General features: G+C 41.7%; 1 protein-coding gene across 1 annotated transcript in view; it reads left to right on the forward strand.

The window, feature by feature from the left end:
• The window catches only part of LOC126354261 (methanethiol oxidase-like), a 157,355-nt gene that overhangs the window by 79,815 nt on the left and 56,978 nt on the right, over window positions 1–20,562 (forward strand). Inside the window, exons 9-10 of the mRNA XM_050003781.1 lie at window positions 16,711–16,856; window positions 17,019–17,141. Coding sequence (XP_049859738.1) covers window positions 16,711–16,856; window positions 17,019–17,141 — 269 coding nt within the window. The remainder of the gene's footprint in view (window positions 1–16,710; window positions 16,857–17,018; window positions 17,142–20,562) is intronic.

Raw genomic sequence — 20,562 nt, forward strand, 5'->3', positions numbered from 1 at the left:
GCAATACTGTTTACATCCATCACAGTGATGTTTTCTCATACTGTTTGTATACTGTGTCATTTCTTGGTTTACACAGGACAGATTACACAAAGATCAGATTTCAAATAACAGAACAGTAGTTTGAATCACTTGACTCAGTCATTTCTTCAATTCCCAGCAGACTGTGGTCTTTTAGGCCTGCCAAATGGCACTGTGAAATCATTCAAAGATAACTTACTAATTACTGATAGCTTTATTAGTTTCACAATTTCTGTAGACTGTAAGAACTTTTCTTCATGGCTTTTACAGAGGAGCAGGAGTAAATGACATGTCTTTATTAGTATGCTGTATTAAAGCATTATTGACTATGTTTTCCCTACATATTTCACCACCTTTAATGGGACATTATGATTTAGTAGCATAATTACTGATATTACCCTGAAGTTCAAAGAAAATTAATGACTCATTTTATTTGAATTTATTTCTGGTGTATGGTCCTGCATGCCCCACATGAGTTGTTTCTGTCTTTGGCTCAGTCACCAACATTCAGTTTTCTCTCAGTATTATATTTTTGGAGCCTGGATGCTTTCTCTGCTAACATTATTTATTTATGACACTCCAAGCAGTTTTACTAAAGCAGTGTGGAAGTAAGACAATGCATGTGTGATTCATTCTGTGATGAGAGAGACAGAGAATAGTTATGATGCTGCCAGTGTACTGTCCTGTACCACATACTCCTGCCATTGTTGTAATCTGCATCTGAATACATGCTCCACAATCCACCACATGGTGCTGGTGGAGTGTTACCTTATACCACTGGTAGTAATTTCCTTTCCTGTTCCACTCATAAATAAAGTGAGGGAAAAACTAATTCCTTATACACCTCCACAGAAACTGTAATTTCTCGTCTGTTCACGGTCTTTATGTGAGATGTATGTTAGTGGTAGTAGAATCATTCTACAGTCAACTTCAAATGCCAGTTCTCTAAATTTTCCCAATAGTGTTCCATCAAAAGAATGCCCTATTCTCTCCAGGGATTTCCACTGAGTTCACAAAGCATCTCTATAATATTTGCATGTTGGTCAAGCCTACCAGTACCAATCTAACAGCTTGCTTCTGGATTGCTGTGATGTATTCCTTTAATATGACATGGTGGGGATCCCAAATGCTCAAGCAGTTTTCAGGAATGGGTTGCACAAGTGTTCTATACACGGTCTCTTTTATGGATCAATCACACTTCCCTAAAATTCTCCCAATAATCTATAGTTGACTTTTTGTCTTTTCTACTACCATCCTTAAGTGCTTGTCCCTTTTCATATCCCTTTGTAACATTGTGCCCAGATATTTCATCAGTGTGACCGTGTGAAGCAGTACACTACTATGCTGTATTTTAACATTACATGATTGTTTTCCCTACTGACCTGCATTAATTTTAATTTTGCTACATTTAGAGCAAGTTACGATCTATCACACAAAGTAGAAATTTTGTCTGTTGTCTTGAGTTCTCCTAAAGGCATTCAACATTGACATCTTCCCACACACCACAGCACCATCAGCAAACTACCACAGGTTACTTCTCGCTTTGTCCGTCAGATCATTTATGTATATTAAAAACAAAGATTCCAAGACTTACCAGACAGGAAAGCGCCGGTAGATAGGCACAATGAATAAAACACACAAACACACACACAGAATTTCGAGCTTTCGCAACCAGCGGCTGCTTCGTCAGGAAAGAGGGAAGGAAAAGGAAAGATGAAAGGATGTGGGTTTTAAGGGAGAGGGTAAGGAGTCATTCCAATCCCGGGAGCGGAAAGACTTACCTTAGGGGGAAAAAAGGATAGGTATATACTCGGGCACACACACACACACACACACACACACACACACACACACACACACACACGCATATCCATACATACATACACAGACACAAGTAGACATATTAAAAGCAAAGAGTATGGGCAGAGATGTAAGTCAAGGCGGAAGTGTGGAGGCAAAGATGATGTTGGATGACAGGTGAGGTATGAGTGGTGGCAACTTAAAAATTAGCGGAGATTGAGGCCTGGTGGATATTGAGAAGAGAGGATATATTGAAGAGCAAGTTCCCATCTCCGGAGTTCGGATAGGTTGGTGTTGGTGGGAAGTATCCAGATAACTCGGACGGAGTAACACTGTGCCAAGATGTGCTGGCCGTGCACCAAGGCATGTTTAGCCACAGGGTTATCCTCATTACCAATAAACACTGTCTGCCTGTGTCCATTCATGCGAATGGACAGTTTGTTGCTGGTCATTCCCACATAGAAAGAGTCACAGTGTAGGCAGGTCAGATGGTAAATCACGTGGGTGCTTTCACACATGCCTCTGCCTTTGATCGTGTACACCTTCCGGGTTACAGGACTGGAGTAGGTGGTGGTGGGAGGGTGCATAGGACAGGTTTTACACCGGGGGCGGTTGCAAGGGTAGGAGCCAGAGGGTAGGGAAGGTGGTTTGGGGATTTCATAGGGATGAACCAAGAGGTTACAAAGGTTAGGTGGACGCCAGAAAGACTCTTGGTGGAGTGGGGAGGATTTCATGAAGGATGGATCTCATTTTGGGGCAGGATTTTAGGAAGTCGTATCCCTGCTGGAGAGCCACATTCAGAGTCTGATCCAGTCCCGGAAAGTATCCTGTCACAAGTGGGTCACTGTTGGGGTTCTTCTGTGAGAGGTTCTGGGTTTGAGGGGCTGAGGAGGTGGCTCTGGTTATCTGCTTCTGTACCAGGTGGGGGGGGGGGGGGGGTAGCTGCGGGATGCGAAAGCTGTTTTCAGGTTTGGAGAGGGTGATTTTGAGGAAGAGGAGGTGGATCCCGCTGTGATGAAGGACGGAACTGTTCCAGGCAGGGTTCAATTTGGATAGTTTCTTGGGGAGTTGGATCATCAGGAGTAAGATTAGGATCATGTCTAATACCATGTCAACCTCACAACATCCCTACAACGACCCCATTAAATTTTATTTACATTCCCTCTGCAAACATGCCTTCACCCTAGCCAGATTACGCTCCCATATTTTATTTACTCAGGCTTGTCTGACATTTGGCATTACCCCCAAAGGCCTCACACTTAAAGTTCCCATCTCTGGCTACAATCCTTCTTTCCATCAGTCCTTGTACCAGTTCCAAACAGCACATTCCATAGCCCTCACCCGCCTAATCCTTCACCTATACACCGACTCGGCCAATGAACACACCCATCAACTCCTATCCCAAATCAAAGTCCTCAATCTTTCCTCTCCCACATACACACCGGCTGTTCACAGCATCCTCCTACAGGCCAACCGCAAATTAGAACAGCATGCCACCCTCCATCTCAAAAAACTATCCAAGCTCCTGGTTTCCCACCTCCGGAAAGGCAACTCACTCAACCTCCACAACCTTTCCAACAAACCTCAACCTCCTCTCATTGCACACACACCCAGTCTCTCCCATCTACTCAATCTCCCACTTCCAGCTCCACTCCCCCCAAACACCTCAAAATTCTAGTCAACACATTCTGGAACCACAACACCCCAATTCAGTAGTTAACCTTTCCTCCAAACCTCTCTCCCAATCCGAAACCTCTGTCCTATCCAAAGGCCTCACCTTCAGCCCACTCCCAGGTTCAACCAAACTACCCTTGTCAAAGATTTACTGTCCTACACTCGTAGTCTCTGCTGCAAATATCACTTTGCCATGAAGAAAAATAATCCTGATCCCACTCCTAATGATCCAACTCCCCAAGACACTATCCAAATTGAACCCTGCTTGGAACAGTTCCGTCCTCCGTCACAGCGGGACCCACCTCCTCTTCCTCAAAATCACCCTCTCCAAACCTTCCAGGAATTTCTGACTTCCAGTCTTGCCTCTCAATCTTTCTTGAAAAATCTTAATCCTACTCCCAACATCACCACAGCCGAAGCCCAGGCTATTCGTGATCTGAAAGCTGACCGATCCATCATCATTCTTCCGGCTGACAAGGGTTCCACGACCGTGGTACTTGATCGTCGGGAGTATGTGGCTGAGGGACTGCGTCAGCTTTCAGACAACTCTACATATAAAGTTTGTCAAGGTAATCCCATTCCTGATGTCCAGGCGGAGCTTCAAGGAATCCTAAGAACCTTAGGCCCCCTACAAAACCCTTCACCTGACTCCATCAAACTCCTGATCCCACCAACACCTCGCACTCCTACCTTCTAACTACTTCCTAAAATTCACAAACCCAAACATCCTGGCCGCCCCATTGTAGCTGGTTACCAATCCCCCACAGAACGTATCTCTGCCTACGTAAATCAACACCTTCAACCCATTACATGCAGTCTCCCATCCTTCATCAAAGACACCAACCACTTTCTCGAACTCCTGGAATCCTTACCCAGTCTGTTACCCCCGGAAACCATCCTTGTAACCATTGATGCCACTTCCCTGTACACAAATGTCCCACACGTCCAGGGCCTCGCTGCAATGGAGCACTTCCTTTCACGCCGATAACCTGCCACCCTACCTAAAACCTCTTTCCTCGTCACCTTAGCCAGCTTCATCCTGACCCACAATTTCTTCACTTTTGAAGGCCAGACATACCAACAATTAAAGGGAACAGCCATGGGTACCAGGATGGCCCCCTCGTATGCCAACCTATTTAAGGGTCGCTTAGAGGAAGCCTTCTCGGTTACCCAAGCCTGCCAACCCAAAGTTTGGTACAGATTTATTGATGACATCTTCATGATCTGGACTCACAGTGAAGAACAACTCCAGAATTTCCTCTTCAATCTCAACTCCTGTGGTTCCATCAGATTCACCTGGTCCTACTCCAAATCCCATGCCACTTTCCTTGACGTTGACCTCCATCTGTCCAATGGCCAGCTTCACACATCCGTCCACATCAAACCCACCAACAAGCAACAGTACCTCCATTACGACAGCTGCCACCCATTTCATATCAAACGGTCCCTTCCCTACAGCCTAGGCCTTCGTGGCAAATGAATCTGCTCCAGTCCTGAATCCCTGGACCATTACACCAATAACCTGAAAACAGCTTTCGCATCCCGCAACTACCCCCCCCCCCCCCCCCCCCCGACCTGGTACAGAAGCAGATAACCAGAGCCACCTTCTCATCCCCTCAAACCCAGAACCTCTCACAGAAGAACCCCAAAAGTGACCCACTTGTGACAGGATACTTCCCGGGACTGGATCAGAATCTGAATGTGGCTCTCCAGCAGTGATACGACTTCCTAAAATCCTGCCCCGAAATGAGATCCATCCTTCATGAAATCCTCCCCACTCCACCAAGAGTGTCTTTCCGCTGTCCACCTAACCTTCGTAACCTCTTGGTTCATCCTTATGAAATCCCCAAACCACCTTCCCTACCCTCTGGCTTCTACCCTTGCAACCGCCCCCGGTGTAAAACCTGTCCTATGCACCCTCCCACCACCACCTACTCCAGTCCTGTAACCCGGAAGGTGTACACGATCAAAGGCAGAGCCATGTGTGAAAGCACCCACGTGATTTACCATCTGACCTGCCTACACTGTGACGCTTTCTATGTGGAAATGACCAGCAACAAACTGTCCATTCGCATGAATGGACACAGGCAGACAGTGTTTGTTGGTAATGAGGATCACCCTGTGGCTAAACATGCCTTGGTGCACGGCCAGCACATCTTGGCACAGTGTCACTCCGTCTGAGTTATCTGGATACTTCCCACCAACACCAACCTATCCGAACTCCGGAGATGGGAACTTGCCCTTCAATGTATCCTCTCTTCTCGTTATCTACCAGGCCTCAATCTCCGCTAATTTCAAGTTGCCGCCACTCATACCCCACCTGTCATTCAACATCATCTTTGCCTCCACACTTCCGCCTTGACTTACATCTCTGCCCATACTCTTTGCCTTTAAATACGTCTGTTTGTGTCTGGGATGTGTGTGTGTGTGTGTGTGTGTGTGTGTGTGTGTGTGTGTGTGTGTGTGTGTGTGTGTGTGTGTGTGTGTGTTTGTGTGTGTGCGTGCGCGCTCGAGTATATACCTATTCTTTTTTCCCCCTAAGGTAAGTCTTTCCGCTCCCGGGATTGGAATGACTCCTTACCCTCTCCCTTAAAACCCACATCCTTTCATCTTTCCTTTTCCTTCCCTCTTTCCTGACGAAGCAGCCGCCGGTTGTGAAAGCTCGAAATTCTGTGTGTGTGTTTTATTCATTGTGCCTATCTACCGGCGCTTTCCCGTCTGGTAAGTCTTGGAATCTTTGTTTTTAATATATTTTTCCCATGTGGAAGTTTCTTTCTATTTTATTTAGATCATTTATGTATGTAGAGAATGACAGCAGTGCTGTCATACTTCCTTTGGGCATTTCTGATGATACCCTTTCTTGGATGAAGACTCAATGTTGAGGACAGTATACTGGGTTCTATTATTTAAGAAGTCTTTGAGCCACTCTTATATCTGGGAACTTACTCTACATACCCGTATCTTCATCAACAGTCTGCAATGGGGCACCAAGTCAAATGCTTTCCAGAAACCTAGGAATGTGTAATCTGCCTGTTATCCTTCATCCATTGTTCACATCATATCGTGCAAGGGCAAGCTGAGTTTCACACAAGTGATGCTTTTTAAATCTGTTCTGTTTTGTGGATGGAAGGTCCTCCATCTCAAGAAAATTTGTTATATTCGAATTGAGGATATGGTCAAGCATTCTGCAGCAAACTATTTTAAGGATGTGTGTCTGTGATTTGCCACATTGGGCCACTGTTTCTGCTTCTTAATCTCCCCAGACAATGTGTTATATGCTTGGAAAAGTCACTCTGTCATTTCTGATCATGACACTTCTCGTGTTTGCATTATGTGAAATATAATGAAAACCATAATGTCTCAGTGGACCCTGAGACATATGTAACAGACAGGTACAGCAAAATGAACCTATTGGCTGGTGATCATGTGGAGCCTACTACTGTGGATTGCTCCACCAGCTACTGTCTTCCATGCACAGTGGATTACTTTTTAAAATGATTTACTGTCTGGCATAATCACATAAAATTTCAAATAGAAATGATCTTTTTTGCTACCATTTTCCATTTTCCAAAGATTTATCCACTCTATATAACACTGTGCTTTTACGTTCCTTCCCTGTAACTTTTTTGCTGGTTTTGTACTGTGTTAGGTAGGACAGCAGTCCAGTGTCCCTGAATGAACATAATCTCCTTCATATATTCCTTTAACTTTATAACTTTTGGAGGAATATTAAGGCACTCTGAATGTCTGATATATGTAGTATTTTTACTGCTGTAAAGGCTAAAACTGTGATGCTATATTTTATAGAAATGCACTTTTAATTAGTGTTTTTTTAATTTTAATTTTTTTTACACTTGCTGCCAGTTTGTGTGCAAGATTCCTTTAGATTTATAATGCTCAATTTTCTGTTTCATATGTGACTCACTGTCCCATTACTTTTTTATCTGCATTAATTTCTGTGGAGAGAAGTATAAGATTAGAGAGATAGTTCTCAATACCTTTAACCACTAATTCGTCCACACAACAGAACCCTCTATCATGCACCTTATAGTTGTTTGCAGAGTGTAGATGTAGATGTGGATGTAGATTTTAAATCTGTAACAACATGGTCAATGCAAGTTTGTGAGAATCAGGTATTATTCTTGTTGGTGACAATATAGTCTATATAAAAATGGTCATAACACTTTCACAAATCAGAATACCTAAGATACAAGTAAATATATCTAAAAACAAAGTTGATGTGACTTACCAAACAAAAGCGCTGGCAGGTCGATAGATACACAAACAAACACAAACATACACACAAAAATCAAACTTTCACAACCAACGGTTGCTTCTTCAGGAAAGAGGGAAGGAGAGGGAAAGACGAAAGGATGTGGGTTTTAAGGAAGAGGGTAAGGAGTCATTCCAATCCCGGGAGCGGAAAGACTTACCTTAAGGGGAAAAAAGGACAGGTATACACTCGCACACATACACATATCCATCCACACATACACAGACACAAGCAGACATTTGTAAAGGCCTTCCCACATGGAATATTTCCCTCTATTATATTTAAGATACAAGTAATTTATATTAGAGCTTATACAGTCTGTGTTCACATATCATATTACTGTAACTTGTTTTTTGTTTGTCAAGACTATATCCACTGGGTTTTATAATGACAGAAAAATTCATCACTGTTTGTTGATTCCAACTATTTTGCTGCTGATTCAAAGCCATCGTCTCTTTACCATTTTTTAGAGTGAACATTATTTTTACATAAATGCCTATGTAGAATGTCTCCACTGTGGATATGGGAGGATGTACCAATAAGATGGCCAACACTACTATGAATAGATAACATTATTATGAGAGAACACTACAATACAAGAAACATCTACAAAATACAAAGGTCAAAACAAGAATGTCTTTGATCTCCAGTCTCCCAAATATCCCACTTCATAGCTGCAGCTCTTTGTTCTCTGATGAGACACCAATAGTTTATTGTTCCCACAGATGGGACAGTATATACTTGATATGGAGCCAAGTGTGCCAGTGGTCATAGTGTGTGGCTGAATTGTGACTGTAGTGGGGAAAGTCATGTATGTGGCTACTACTGTGGCGTTTGAGATGCTGCTGGGGAACAGAACATTGTTGGTGGTGTTGTGAGGGCTTCTGGCTGGTAGGAGGTGTGGATATGTGCAGTGATGATGAGGATACCATTTTAAGACAAATGTGATGATAGTGCCTTGCAGGTGATGTGGGAAGATAGTAAATATACATGTGAGAGTAAGTAGATAGATGGAGTTGTGAGCAAGCATGGAAGGCCTTGCTGTGTGGTGATGATGAGATAATTACTGAGTATTTTTGCACTGACACCCTCTAGCTGGTATTGGTGTACACTGATGGTGATGACTACTAGTGCAGAGAGTGGTTGTGAAGTTGCGTCAACATTTTTGAGTGATGGTGTGTTTGTGTTCTCCACATTGGTTACAGCAGGTTCCTGCAATATCCGTGCTGGCTTAAGTCTGTGGAGGGATGCTGTAGTCACTTTGTCCTTGTCAGTGATGGAGAGTCCTTCTCTGATGATGCAGGATGGTCACATGTAAGGAGACTGTAATGATGGATGAATGGTGTCATCATGGAGCATCACAAATTCACACTCCAACAGTGCTTTGTACAAAGCACATCAGAGCTGGAGTTTGACATTTAGGGGTGTGCTGTTTCATGTGTTATACCAGAGCTGGGAGTTTGGTTGGCACAGCTGCAGTTGCGGGTAATACAAAGCCTGCTGGAAGGCTGAGGGCTTCCTCATATAGTAATTGTGCCAGAGATGCCTGTAGATCTACCTTAAAGGCTATATGGGTGCCAAGCAAGGCCCAGGGTAATGCCTCTGACCACCTGGCTGTGTGGCACATGAGATTGGTCTTAAGTGTTACTTTAAGGATGGTACACCATTGTTTGATTTCATTTGTGGTGTAGAGGTGACAAAGGACTTCAAAGAAAGTTGACTCAAATAGGCGTCCTTGGTTAGTAGTGATTGTCTCAGGACAGCCAAAGCGGGATACTCACGCATCTATGAATGCATCTGCAGTGGACTCAGCCGTATTATCTTTGATGGGTACTGCCTTGACCCAGGAAGAGATGTGAATGATGACTAATAATATGTATTTAATGCCAACCGGTTTGAGAAATGGATTGATCAGATCTAAATGTACTGAATCAAACATACAGTATCCCATAGCAACTGATTATCCATTGTGGTTCCTGCCTGATCTTGCTGTGTTGGCAAGGCAGACAGGCCTGTGCCCAGGTGCAGCAGTCCTATTTGATCTTAGGCCACATGGACTGTTTGGTCATGAGCCTTGTTATTGGCCAGACACCTGTGAGCCAGGTTGTGAATGGTCGAATAGTGCATGGTGCACGAAGGATGCTGTGAGGAGTCTCACTCTGTTTTGTAAGTTGTTACACAATAAGTGAACATAGTATTGTTAAAATATCTAACTTTTGTAATACAATGAGAGATCATGTCCAAGTGATGGAAGCACTGGGAGTTGATGTCCTTGGATGGGTTGTGTATTGAAACTGCTACTGGTTTATGGTCTTTGTATGTCACTACTTGTCTTCAGTTGATGTCTCTGCAGAAGTATCATACCACTTTGTACACAACATAGAGTTACCAGCTGAATGAGGACTGTGAGGTTTTAAGTTTCCTTTTCGAGAAAAAAATCTAGGGGCTGTGCCTTGGTGTATATTCTTGCTGAAGGACTGTGGTAATAGTTGTCTTGCTTGCATCTGTCAAGACCATGAGGTGTGCATCTGAAAGGGAGTGGGTGAGTGTCACTGGTTTTGTGAGGCTGACATTATTCGAATGCGGTTTGCATTTGTGGTGTCTGTAAGAGTATCATGCGTGTTTGGTCTCATGAGAACACTGGTGTGTGAGGCTTGAATTTTGGCTGTGTGTGACAGGTGGCGATGAGAAAATTTGACAATTCCAAGGAATCACTGTAAATTGTGACCATGTTTGTGGAGGCTGTAGCTGTCAGATGAATTCAGTCTGTTCTAGTGAGGGTTTCATGCCATTGGCATTTATAGTATACCTGATTTTTTCAAATGTGGTTCTTCTTCATTTATGGTGACCTCACCCTCCTGGAGGGCAGTGAGAACTAGTTCAAACTTATGCTCATGATCTTGACTGGTGTGGGAGAAAATTGAGATGTCACCTTGATATATGTAACAACAGTCTAATTTACAGAGGATACCATCAGTGATACCTGGATAAACTGAAAGAACCAGAGGTTGTACAGAGTTTCGGGGAGAGCATAAGGGAACAATTGACAGGAATGGGGGAAACAAATACAGTAGAAGAAGAATGGTTAGCTTTGAGGGATGAAGTAGTGAAGGCAGCAGATAATCAAGTAGGTAAAAAGAAGAGGGCTAGTAGAAATCCTTGGGTAACAGAAGAAATATTGAATTTAATTGATGAAAGGAGAAAATATAAAAATGCAGTAAATGAAGCAGGCAAAAAGGAATACAAACGTCTCAAAAAAGATCGACAGGAAGTGCAAAATGGCTAAGCAGGGATGGCTAGAGCACAAATGTAAGGATGTAGAGGCTTATCTCACTAGGGGTAAGATAGATACTGCCTACAGGAAAATTAAAGAGACCTTTGGAGATAAGAGAACCACTTGTATGAACATCAAGAGCTCAGATGGAAACCCAGTTCTAAGCAAAGAAGGGAAAGCAGAAAGGTGGAAGGAGTATATAGAGGGTCTATACAAGGGCGATGTACTTGAGGACAATATTATGGAAATGGAAGAGGATGTGGATGAAGATGAAATGGGAGATACAATACTGCGTGAAGAGTTTGACAGAGCACTGAAAGACCTAAGTTGAAACAAGGCCCCCGGAGTAGACAAGATTCCATTGGAACTACTGACGGCCTTGGAAGAGCCAGTCCTGACAAAACTCTACCATCTGGTGAACAAGATGTGGAAACAGGCGAATTACCTGCAGACTTGAAGAAGAATATAATAATTCCAATCCCAAAGAAAGCAGGTGTTGACAGATGTGAAAATTACCGAACAATCAGTTTAATAAGCCACAGCTGCAAAGTACTAACACGAATTCTTTACAGACGAATGGAAAAACTAGTTGAAGCCGACCTTGGGGAAGATCAGTTTGGATTCCTTAGAAATATTGGAACACGTGAGGCAATACTGACCTTATGACTTATCTTAGAAGAAATATTAAGGAAAGGCAAACCTACGTTTCTAGCATTTGTAGACTTGGAGAAAGCTTTTGACAATGCTGACTGGAATACTCTCTTTCAAATTCTGAAGGTGGCAGGGGTAAAATACAGGGAGCGTAAGGCTATTTACAATTTGTACAGAAACCAGATGGCAGTTATAACAGTCGAGGGACATGAAAAGGAAGCAGTAGTTGGGAAGGGAGTGAGCCAAGCTTGTAGCCTCTCCCCAAAGTTACTCAATCTGTATATTGAGCAAGCAGTAAAGGAAACAAAACAAAAATTTGGGGTAGGTATTAAAATCCATGGAGAAGAAATAAAAACTTTGAGGTTCGCCGATGACATTGTAATTCTGTCAGAGACAGCAAAGGACTTGGAAGAGCAGTTGAATGGAATAGACAGTGTCTTGAAAGGAGGATATAAGATGAACATCAACAAAAGCAAAACGAGGATAATGGAATGTAGTCGAATTGAGTCGCGTGCTGCTGAGGGAATTAGATTAGGAAATGAGTCACTTAAAGTAGTAAAGGAGTTTTGCTATTTGGGGAGCAAAATAACTGATAATGGTGGAAGTAGAGAGGATATAAAATGTAGACTGGCAATGGGAAGGAAAGCATTTCTGAAGAAGAGAAATTTGTTAACATCGAGAATAGATTTAAGTGTCAGGAAGTCATTTCTGAAAGTGTTTTTGTGGTGTGTAGCCATGTATGGAAGTGAAACATGGACGATAAATAGTTTGGACAAGAAGAGAATAGAAGCTTTCGAAATGTGGTGCTACAGAAGACTGCTGAAGATTAGATGGGTAGATCACATAAGTAATGAGGAAGTATTGAATAGGATTGGGGAGAAGAGAAGTTTGTGGCACAACTTGACCAGAAGAAGGGATCGGTTGGTAGGACATGTTCTGAGGCATCGAGGGATCACCAATTTAGTATTGGAGGGCAGCGTGGAGGGTAAAAATCGTAGAGGGAGACCAAGAGATGAATACACTAAGCAGATTCAGAAGGATGTGAGTTGCAGTAGGTACTGGGAGATGAAGAAGCTTGCACAGGATAGAGTAGCATGGAGAGCTGCATCAAACCAGTCTCAGGACTGAAGACCACAACAACAACAACAACCATCAGTGAATCTCTGCCAAGTTTGGGAGCATATTTTAGATCATAGTGCATGAACAGGAAAGCAAACAGGCAAAATGGGACAAGGATCACTGTTTTATCAATGACTTCTGGATGAATTTGTATTTGCAGATACGCTCTTTTCCAATCTATCATACTGAAATTTGTCACACCTGCAAGTCAGTGTGTGAAATTCTGCATTTTTGGGATGGGGTAAATATCATATGTAGTTCAAAATTTGAGCACTCTATTATCACCACATAGGTGGAGAAAACCATTCTTTTTCTGGATGAGTTTAATGGGTGACACCCAAGGTGCTGTCAGAGTGATGAATGATCCCTGACTGAAGGAGATCATTACTCAACATCTTGGCTCCTTTCAGGAGAGCAGGAGGTAATTGGCTTGCCTTGTGGTGTGCTGGCAGGCTGGAGGTAGTCAGGATGTGATGCATTGTGTCATTGTGAATGGTTCATGCATGTCACGGAGAGGGTAAAATACAGGATCAGTGAACTGGGAGACAAGGCCAAAAGTGCCAGAATAACCTGTTTTTGTAGTGGTTAGTTGTGTTGCATCAGTGGCACATTTGCTTGGTGATGATCCAGTGGGATGGGGCCGTCATGTGGGTGGGCAGCTACAAGCGCCTTATGTTGCTCAAGAATACGTGCAAGATGTCACCAAATGTTGTGAAGAGAAGGAGAATCTCTGCTTGTTGATGACTGTCTAGTTGTTGTTGCTCTGTCACTGCAATCGTGTCAATGACTGCTGTGCGTTCTTGGCTGATAGCTGAGCATTCGTTGTTAGCATTGTTAGCTGAACCAGTAGATTCTGAGAGAGAGTGCACTGGCATATGTGATACAGAGGAAGAAATGCCCAATGATGAAGTGTTGGGTCACATAGTGTATGAGAGCTGTTTGTTCGCAGTCAGACTTGAGGTGGAAATATCAAATAAACTCCATGCCTAATGCTGGTTCCTTTATGTCAATAGCGACAAAAGTCTATGGGCAGTGAAGATTTTCACTGCACTGGAACTTGTGATCAACTGATCCATGTGTTGACATCATGGAGTCATTGGTAGCTCAGAGTAGAAGCACTGATGAGTCAATAGACGTTGTGAACATGTCATGGGAACTGTTCTACTGCTGGAACCAGTGTCCATGAGGAACTATATGCCTGAGTTGTGATGTAATATATACAGTTAGCCATGTGAGAGTTTATCCATTGTTGAGGATTCATGTCTAGCTCAAAGTGTGCAAAGGCAGCTTATTGTCCATGTGCAGCTCAATGTACCTGCTTTGGTCTGTGGTTGGAATTGGGTTGCGAGCAGAGGAGCTGACAGTTGCGTGCAGTGTTGCTGAATTTTGTGTGGCACCAGCACAGCTGTGTAGTAGCGGCAACAGTGTTGGGTGTTACAGTGTTGTGAGCTGTATCAGTGGTGATGTGTGCAGCCGGCCATGATGCCCAAGATCATGGTGGTGATATCATTGTTAACTGTTCTTGGCTCCACCCATTTGGGGTGGCTCATAGTGTGTCTTGGGTTGCAGCATTCTGATGGGCTGTTGTGCCCTAGTGTCTAAAGTTAATATGGTGCCAGTATTTTAGTACCATAGGTAACTGGCCACTAGGGTAGTTTTATATCTATTGGCTCAGCTTCCTGCAGAATCAGGGTGAACTGCAGTTGCTGAGGAAACTTCACAGTCCAGAAAATCGAAAGCATATTGTCCATCATGAGATTTGTGTCTAGCATAGTTCGCAGTCAGCACCACAACTGTCATGGAGTTTTGTCTTGCCATTCTTCATCATATATGACCTGTCATAACTACTGTTCCGGTATACATGTTAGTTGTTTTAGTAAGGCCAATTTGCTGTGGTGTGCCACAGATGGCATGAGGATGATGCTCCTAATGGTGTCAGCATGTGCAGCGGGATGTCAGATCAATGGGACAAATTTAGGCTCATTGTCCAATATCCCCATTGATGCTAACACACATTCTGCCAACACAAATCTCAGGGCTGGTTGCTAGTGCAGAATGGAACCAGTTTAGGTTGATGAGAAAGTCTTTGAAGGGTAGGCATAGCATCTGGCAATGGAAGACTGTGAAACACATAAAACAAAACTGCCCCCTTGGCATGGGTGTAGAATAATTAATGATATCAGGTAGATGAGAATCGTCCCATACGGTGATGGTGATGTTATGTTTGCAGCTGAAAGTCACAGTGTGGTTGATGCAGGTGGCATGTTCAGGTTGGAGTCAGTCAGAATGTTTGAAGATTGAGCACTAAGTTCAGGCTCTATCATGTTTGAAGCTGGATCCTGTGGAAATTCTAATAATAGTATGTTGGATTATGGCAGCCATTGTTATGGTGTGGCAGTTGCAATAGCTTGAGGCTGTATCATTTGCACACATGGACATGGTTCTGGTTTAATCACTGTTTGCCTATTAAAGCAATCACTGCACTGATGGCACACATCTTGAGGCAGGATCCATATGGTGTCCTCACAGAGCAGTTGATGTGAACAATGTCGCAGAAGATTGCTGCATTGTTAGTGTGTAGTAGAACAAAGTGAGAGAATTGCTGACCAGTGCAGTTGCCATGTTAGTCTTGGGTCATCTACATCTACATCTGCATCTACATTTATACTCCACAAGCCACCCAATGGTTTGTGGCAGAGGGCACTTTACGTGCCACTCTTGAAACCTGGACAGCAACCTACACTGCGATACAGAGCGCCTCTCTTGCAGAGTCAGCCACTTGAGTTTGCTAAACATCTCCGTAATCTATCATGCTTAGCAAATAACCCTGTGACAAAATGCGCCAATCTTCTTTGGATCTTCTGACCTCGTACAGATCCCACACTGATGAGCAACACTCAAGTATAGGTTGAACGAGTGTTTTGTAAGCCACCTCCTTTGTTGATGGACTACATTTTCTAAGTACTCTCCCAATGAATCTCAACCTGGCACCCACCTTACCAACAATTAATTTTATATGATCATTCCACTTCAACTGGTTCCACACGCATACTCCCAGATATTTTACAGAAGTGACTGCTTCCAGTGTTTGTTCTGCTATCATACAATCATACAATAAAGGATCCTTCTTTCTATGTATTTGCAATACATTACATTTGTCTATGTTTAGGGTCAGTTGCCACTCTGTGCACCAAGTACCTATCCGCTGCAGATCTTCCTGCATTTCGCAGCAATTTTCTAATGCTGCAACTTCATCAGTGTGGCAGGTCTCCACTATGAGTACATGGGTACAGGAGAATGTACCAATAATTCAGTCAAAAAGGTTAAGAACAGATAAACATTTATTATAAGAGAACACATACAAGACTTATACACAATACAAAGGTCAAAACTGGACTGTCTTTGATCTCCAGCCCCATAGATAACCCACATCGGAGCTGCAGCTCTTTGGTCTCTCACATCGACAGTGTTGTTGTTCCCACACCTACACCACTACCCTTGTGGACCATTCTACAATCTACACTTTTAATCTTAAACATATGGATCTTTTAATTCATAATACATAAGTGAGGTGCAATCTTTCTTGGAAATTCATTGATTTGTTCTAATTTATTAATAAAGCACTGACTATTAGAGAGCATTATTTTAATCTTTTTGAGTTCAGTCGTTTAATGAGCCGGTGTTCTGTGTGTAAAAATTTATACTCCTTACACATTTAGTCATATATGCAAATGATTGCAGTGCCTTTGGTTGAGTAATGTGGCTTATTTATAAACAAATATTGGTTAGCTTTTATTGTCCTACAACTGATATACTGTAAAACAATTCAGTAAATCCATAGTACTTGTATATGCAACATTCATAAATAGAAATTTATTTACATGTACTTTATTGAAATTAGGAACAGCCTGATCCACTGTATGTAAAAGGAAAAAGGCTGTATGGTTCACCACAAATGCTGCAACTTAGTCTGGATGGAAAACGCTTGTACGTTACTTCCTCACTGCACAGTGCTTGGGATCAACAGTTCTACCCTGAGATGGTCAAGTATGTATAAATTCAGCTCTTATTATTCCTAAATCATCTTACATGTTTATTATTATATTTCGGATGGTTTACATCAATGTGCTGTGAAGAGAAATATACATAGTGTTACTGATGAAGTAGGTACAGTATTAACCTCTTTTACATTTCCCATTTCTTTTGTAGACATGGTTCATACATGCTGAAGCTGAATGTAAATACAGAGAAAGGGGGGCTCACTCTGGATGAAGACTTTCTTGTGGAGTTCAGAGATGAGACAGGTGGTCCTGTTAGTGCACATGAGATTCGGTGAGTACTGTGCTCACAAAATTTCTGTGGAACGATGTTTATACATAATGAATGCTGTTAGAAATATTCTGCTGCAGCTGAGAAAGAATTTGAAAACGTTGTGATTGAGCATATGCACTTGAAAAAAGCTAGATCACAGATTAATACAAGGTAGTTGCAAGAGATTTAGGCATACTTTAACAATATGAGCAGAGCTGTTCAGATTTTGTGTTACTGTTCTTCAAAAGGTGAGAAAGTGGAAATTAGTATACATTGTTATCTGTGAATGTATGAAAGTGGACAAGGTATTATTCTACATCCCTAACTGTGATGAAATTTATGAAATTGAAGAAGTGACTTTTTATGAATCAAATATGCCTGTTCATTGCTGATGACTTCCTTCTTTTACTAGAGATCTACACTCATCACAATTACATACTTTACTACTTAATAATTATTCTTTGATTTCTGATGCCCTAAAAAAGCATATATATTTGTGTAATAAATTGTGGAACATTGTTCAATCTGTTTTTGCAAACAAAAATAAATTAAGGACTCATTGAAGATGAGACAGGGTTGATGAAACATGTTTGAAGTGAAAAGTAATATAAGACGAAACATTTTTCACATCATTTTCACATCCTATATTTTTTTCACTATATAAGTTTATACAATAATTTCTTTTCATTTGAGACTACTGAAATGTGCAAAAAGTATTAGACTAAACCTTCTTATCTTATGAATTAATTTGTGGCACTTTCTGTCAATGCTTATGATTCCCAGAGTAATGGGGGCATGGCTCCAGTTTGAATTATTTCCTCATTCGCTATCACATTTGTGGCCTTCAGAGCAGCTGCTGTGGGATTTTCTTTATATGATAAAGAGCTCTTCAACTTTGTTCAAGGGATGCTTAAAACATTAACAGAACATAACAATACAGATAAGTTCCAGATGTCTTACACCAATGTTTCTGCTCATATGAGCTACATTGCAAGCCAGCAAAGAACTTGGAAGTAAGAGTCTGGGAAAAATAGTAAGTGTTCAAGAATGCAGAATTGACGACTAAGAGTGTATGAAATGTATGTGCAAACTTCCACTTCCCTTATATGAGTTGACTTACTTGGTGTATACAGCCGATGTTCTTCTCTGGATAGCAGGCTTCTGGAACCTCTACAAACTTCTTTTCCGTAGAATGATGCTAGTCATGCAAACCTTTAAGACTCTCTCACTCTCTCTCTCTCTCTCTCTCTCTCTCTCTCTCTCTCTCTCTCTCTCTTTGCAAAATAATGAGGTACACGAAGAATACTTTTCAACAACTATCGTATATCTGAACTTCCACAAAGAACAAAATTCACACTTCTCACATAAACAGTTGACTTCTTGTAAGTCACCTGCGTCATCTTACATTAGAAACAATTAAGTTACATTTAGAACAGAGTTTGCTTTCTAACCTGAACTCTGTTATACACAAATCATACACATGTCTTGCCTTTAGCAAGTCCAAATTAAGAGCTACTTAAAAGTCTTCTCAGCTAAAATGTTCTTTTGTTACTAACAATAGTTACAGTTACAAAACAGTACAGAATAACACATAAGTTTCATGTTTCTGCTGTGCACTTTCATTATGACTTTTGTGGACTGACCGTCAAGTACCGGTCGGTGCTGTTCGACCACTGTGTCTACAGTCTTCTCATGACAAACTTCAGAAGTGCACACACAGGCAGGCGACACGCAATAGATAGGGTTCCTTTCTCTCACTCAGTCTAAAATATCATATGTCTTAGATGGTGGAAGGTTGAGTGGTTCTAGAATTTCTGCCGGAATTCTCAAAGTGCTACATATCCCCCCCTTAGATTGAAAATGCAGTATTTTCTAAAATCATTATGTACATTAATATCACACATAATAACAACTCACATTTCAACAGTATACATTTTTTTTCTTTTAATAATTGTGAGAAGTAATTTTTTTTCTTTTTTCTGCTATCTTTCCAATCATAAACTCCAGGTATTCATGACACATGAGTAATCTACTTTCTGTTCTCACCTTTGTACTACCTTTTCTAAGTATGTGTACTCATTCATCATCTGTTTTAGTTTGGAGGAACTCTGGGCAACATGAAAGTGTTCCTTTTGACATTCGTAAACTTACATAAAACGTAATAATGCTTGTTGTGCATAGAGTGCACTTCCTCTTCCCACTTTGGTAGCTATACCCCTTTATAAGACATCCCTATTTTTTAGGCCACAGGTCATCATATCTCCATGTAGGTATGCCTGCCCTGTGTACTTAGTAAATGCCAGGTATGCCCCTCTTATCATTTCTGAGTAGGCCTCACGATTCACTACCCCAGTACATGTTCGTGTGCATACTACAATTGTCTGGTTAAGCTACAAATCTACTCTACATTTTGCATATTCTCTAGTACATCACCAACTCCCTAGAGTCCTCCTCTACTCACCAACTTCTATACTCTTACTAGATACCATTGTCACCTATAATTCAAGTCCTATTATCCTACAATTTGTCAGAATATTTATTAAACTGAGTTCTTTAATGATCATTACAATAAATTCCTCTCTGGCATATGTTGTCTTTCATTACTCACACCTCCTTCTTATGTATACTCGCTCGATGTGAAATCGTTACCATATATATATATATATATATATATATATATATATATATATATATATATATATATATATATATATATATATATAATAGAAAGAAACTTCCACATGGGAAAAATATATTAAAAACAAAGATTCCAAGACTTACCAAGCGGGAAAGCGCCGGCAGACAGGCACATGAACAAAACACACAAACACACACACAGAATTACGAGCTTTCGCAACTGGCAGTTGCTTCGTCAGGAAAGAGGGAAGGAGAGGGAAAAATGAAAGGATGTGGGTTTTAAGGGAGAGGGTAAGGAGTCATTCCAATCCCGGGAGTGGAAAGACTTCCCTTAGGGGAAAAAAAGGACAGGTGTACACTCGCACACACACACCCACACACATATCCATCCGCACATGGATATGTGTGTGGGTGTGGGTGTGCGAGTGTACACCTGTCCTTTATATATATAGAGGGAATTTCCACGTGGGAAAATATATCTAAAAACAAATATGATGTGACTTACCAATCAAAAGCGCTGGCAGGTCGATAGACACGCAAACATACACACAAAATTCAAGCTTTCGCAACCAACGGTTGCTTCATCAGGAAAGAGGGAAAGACAAAAGGATGTGGGTTTTAAGGGAGAGGGTCAGGAGTCATTCCAATCCCGGGAGTGGAAAGACTTACCTTAGGGGGGAAAAAGGACCTATTGCTGGGATCAGATAGTCTCTAGTGAAGACATGGGCTAATACCGAGTTGTGTAGATTATTACTCCTTTCTACAACTTTTTTGAGTACTGCTCTAAATTTATGTAAATAATTAA

Source organism: Schistocerca gregaria, chromosome 3 (genome assembly GCF_023897955.1).
Source record: "Schistocerca gregaria isolate iqSchGreg1 chromosome 3, iqSchGreg1.2, whole genome shotgun sequence".
NCBI classification, from domain to species: Eukaryota; Metazoa; Arthropoda; class Insecta; order Orthoptera; family Acrididae; genus Schistocerca; species Schistocerca gregaria.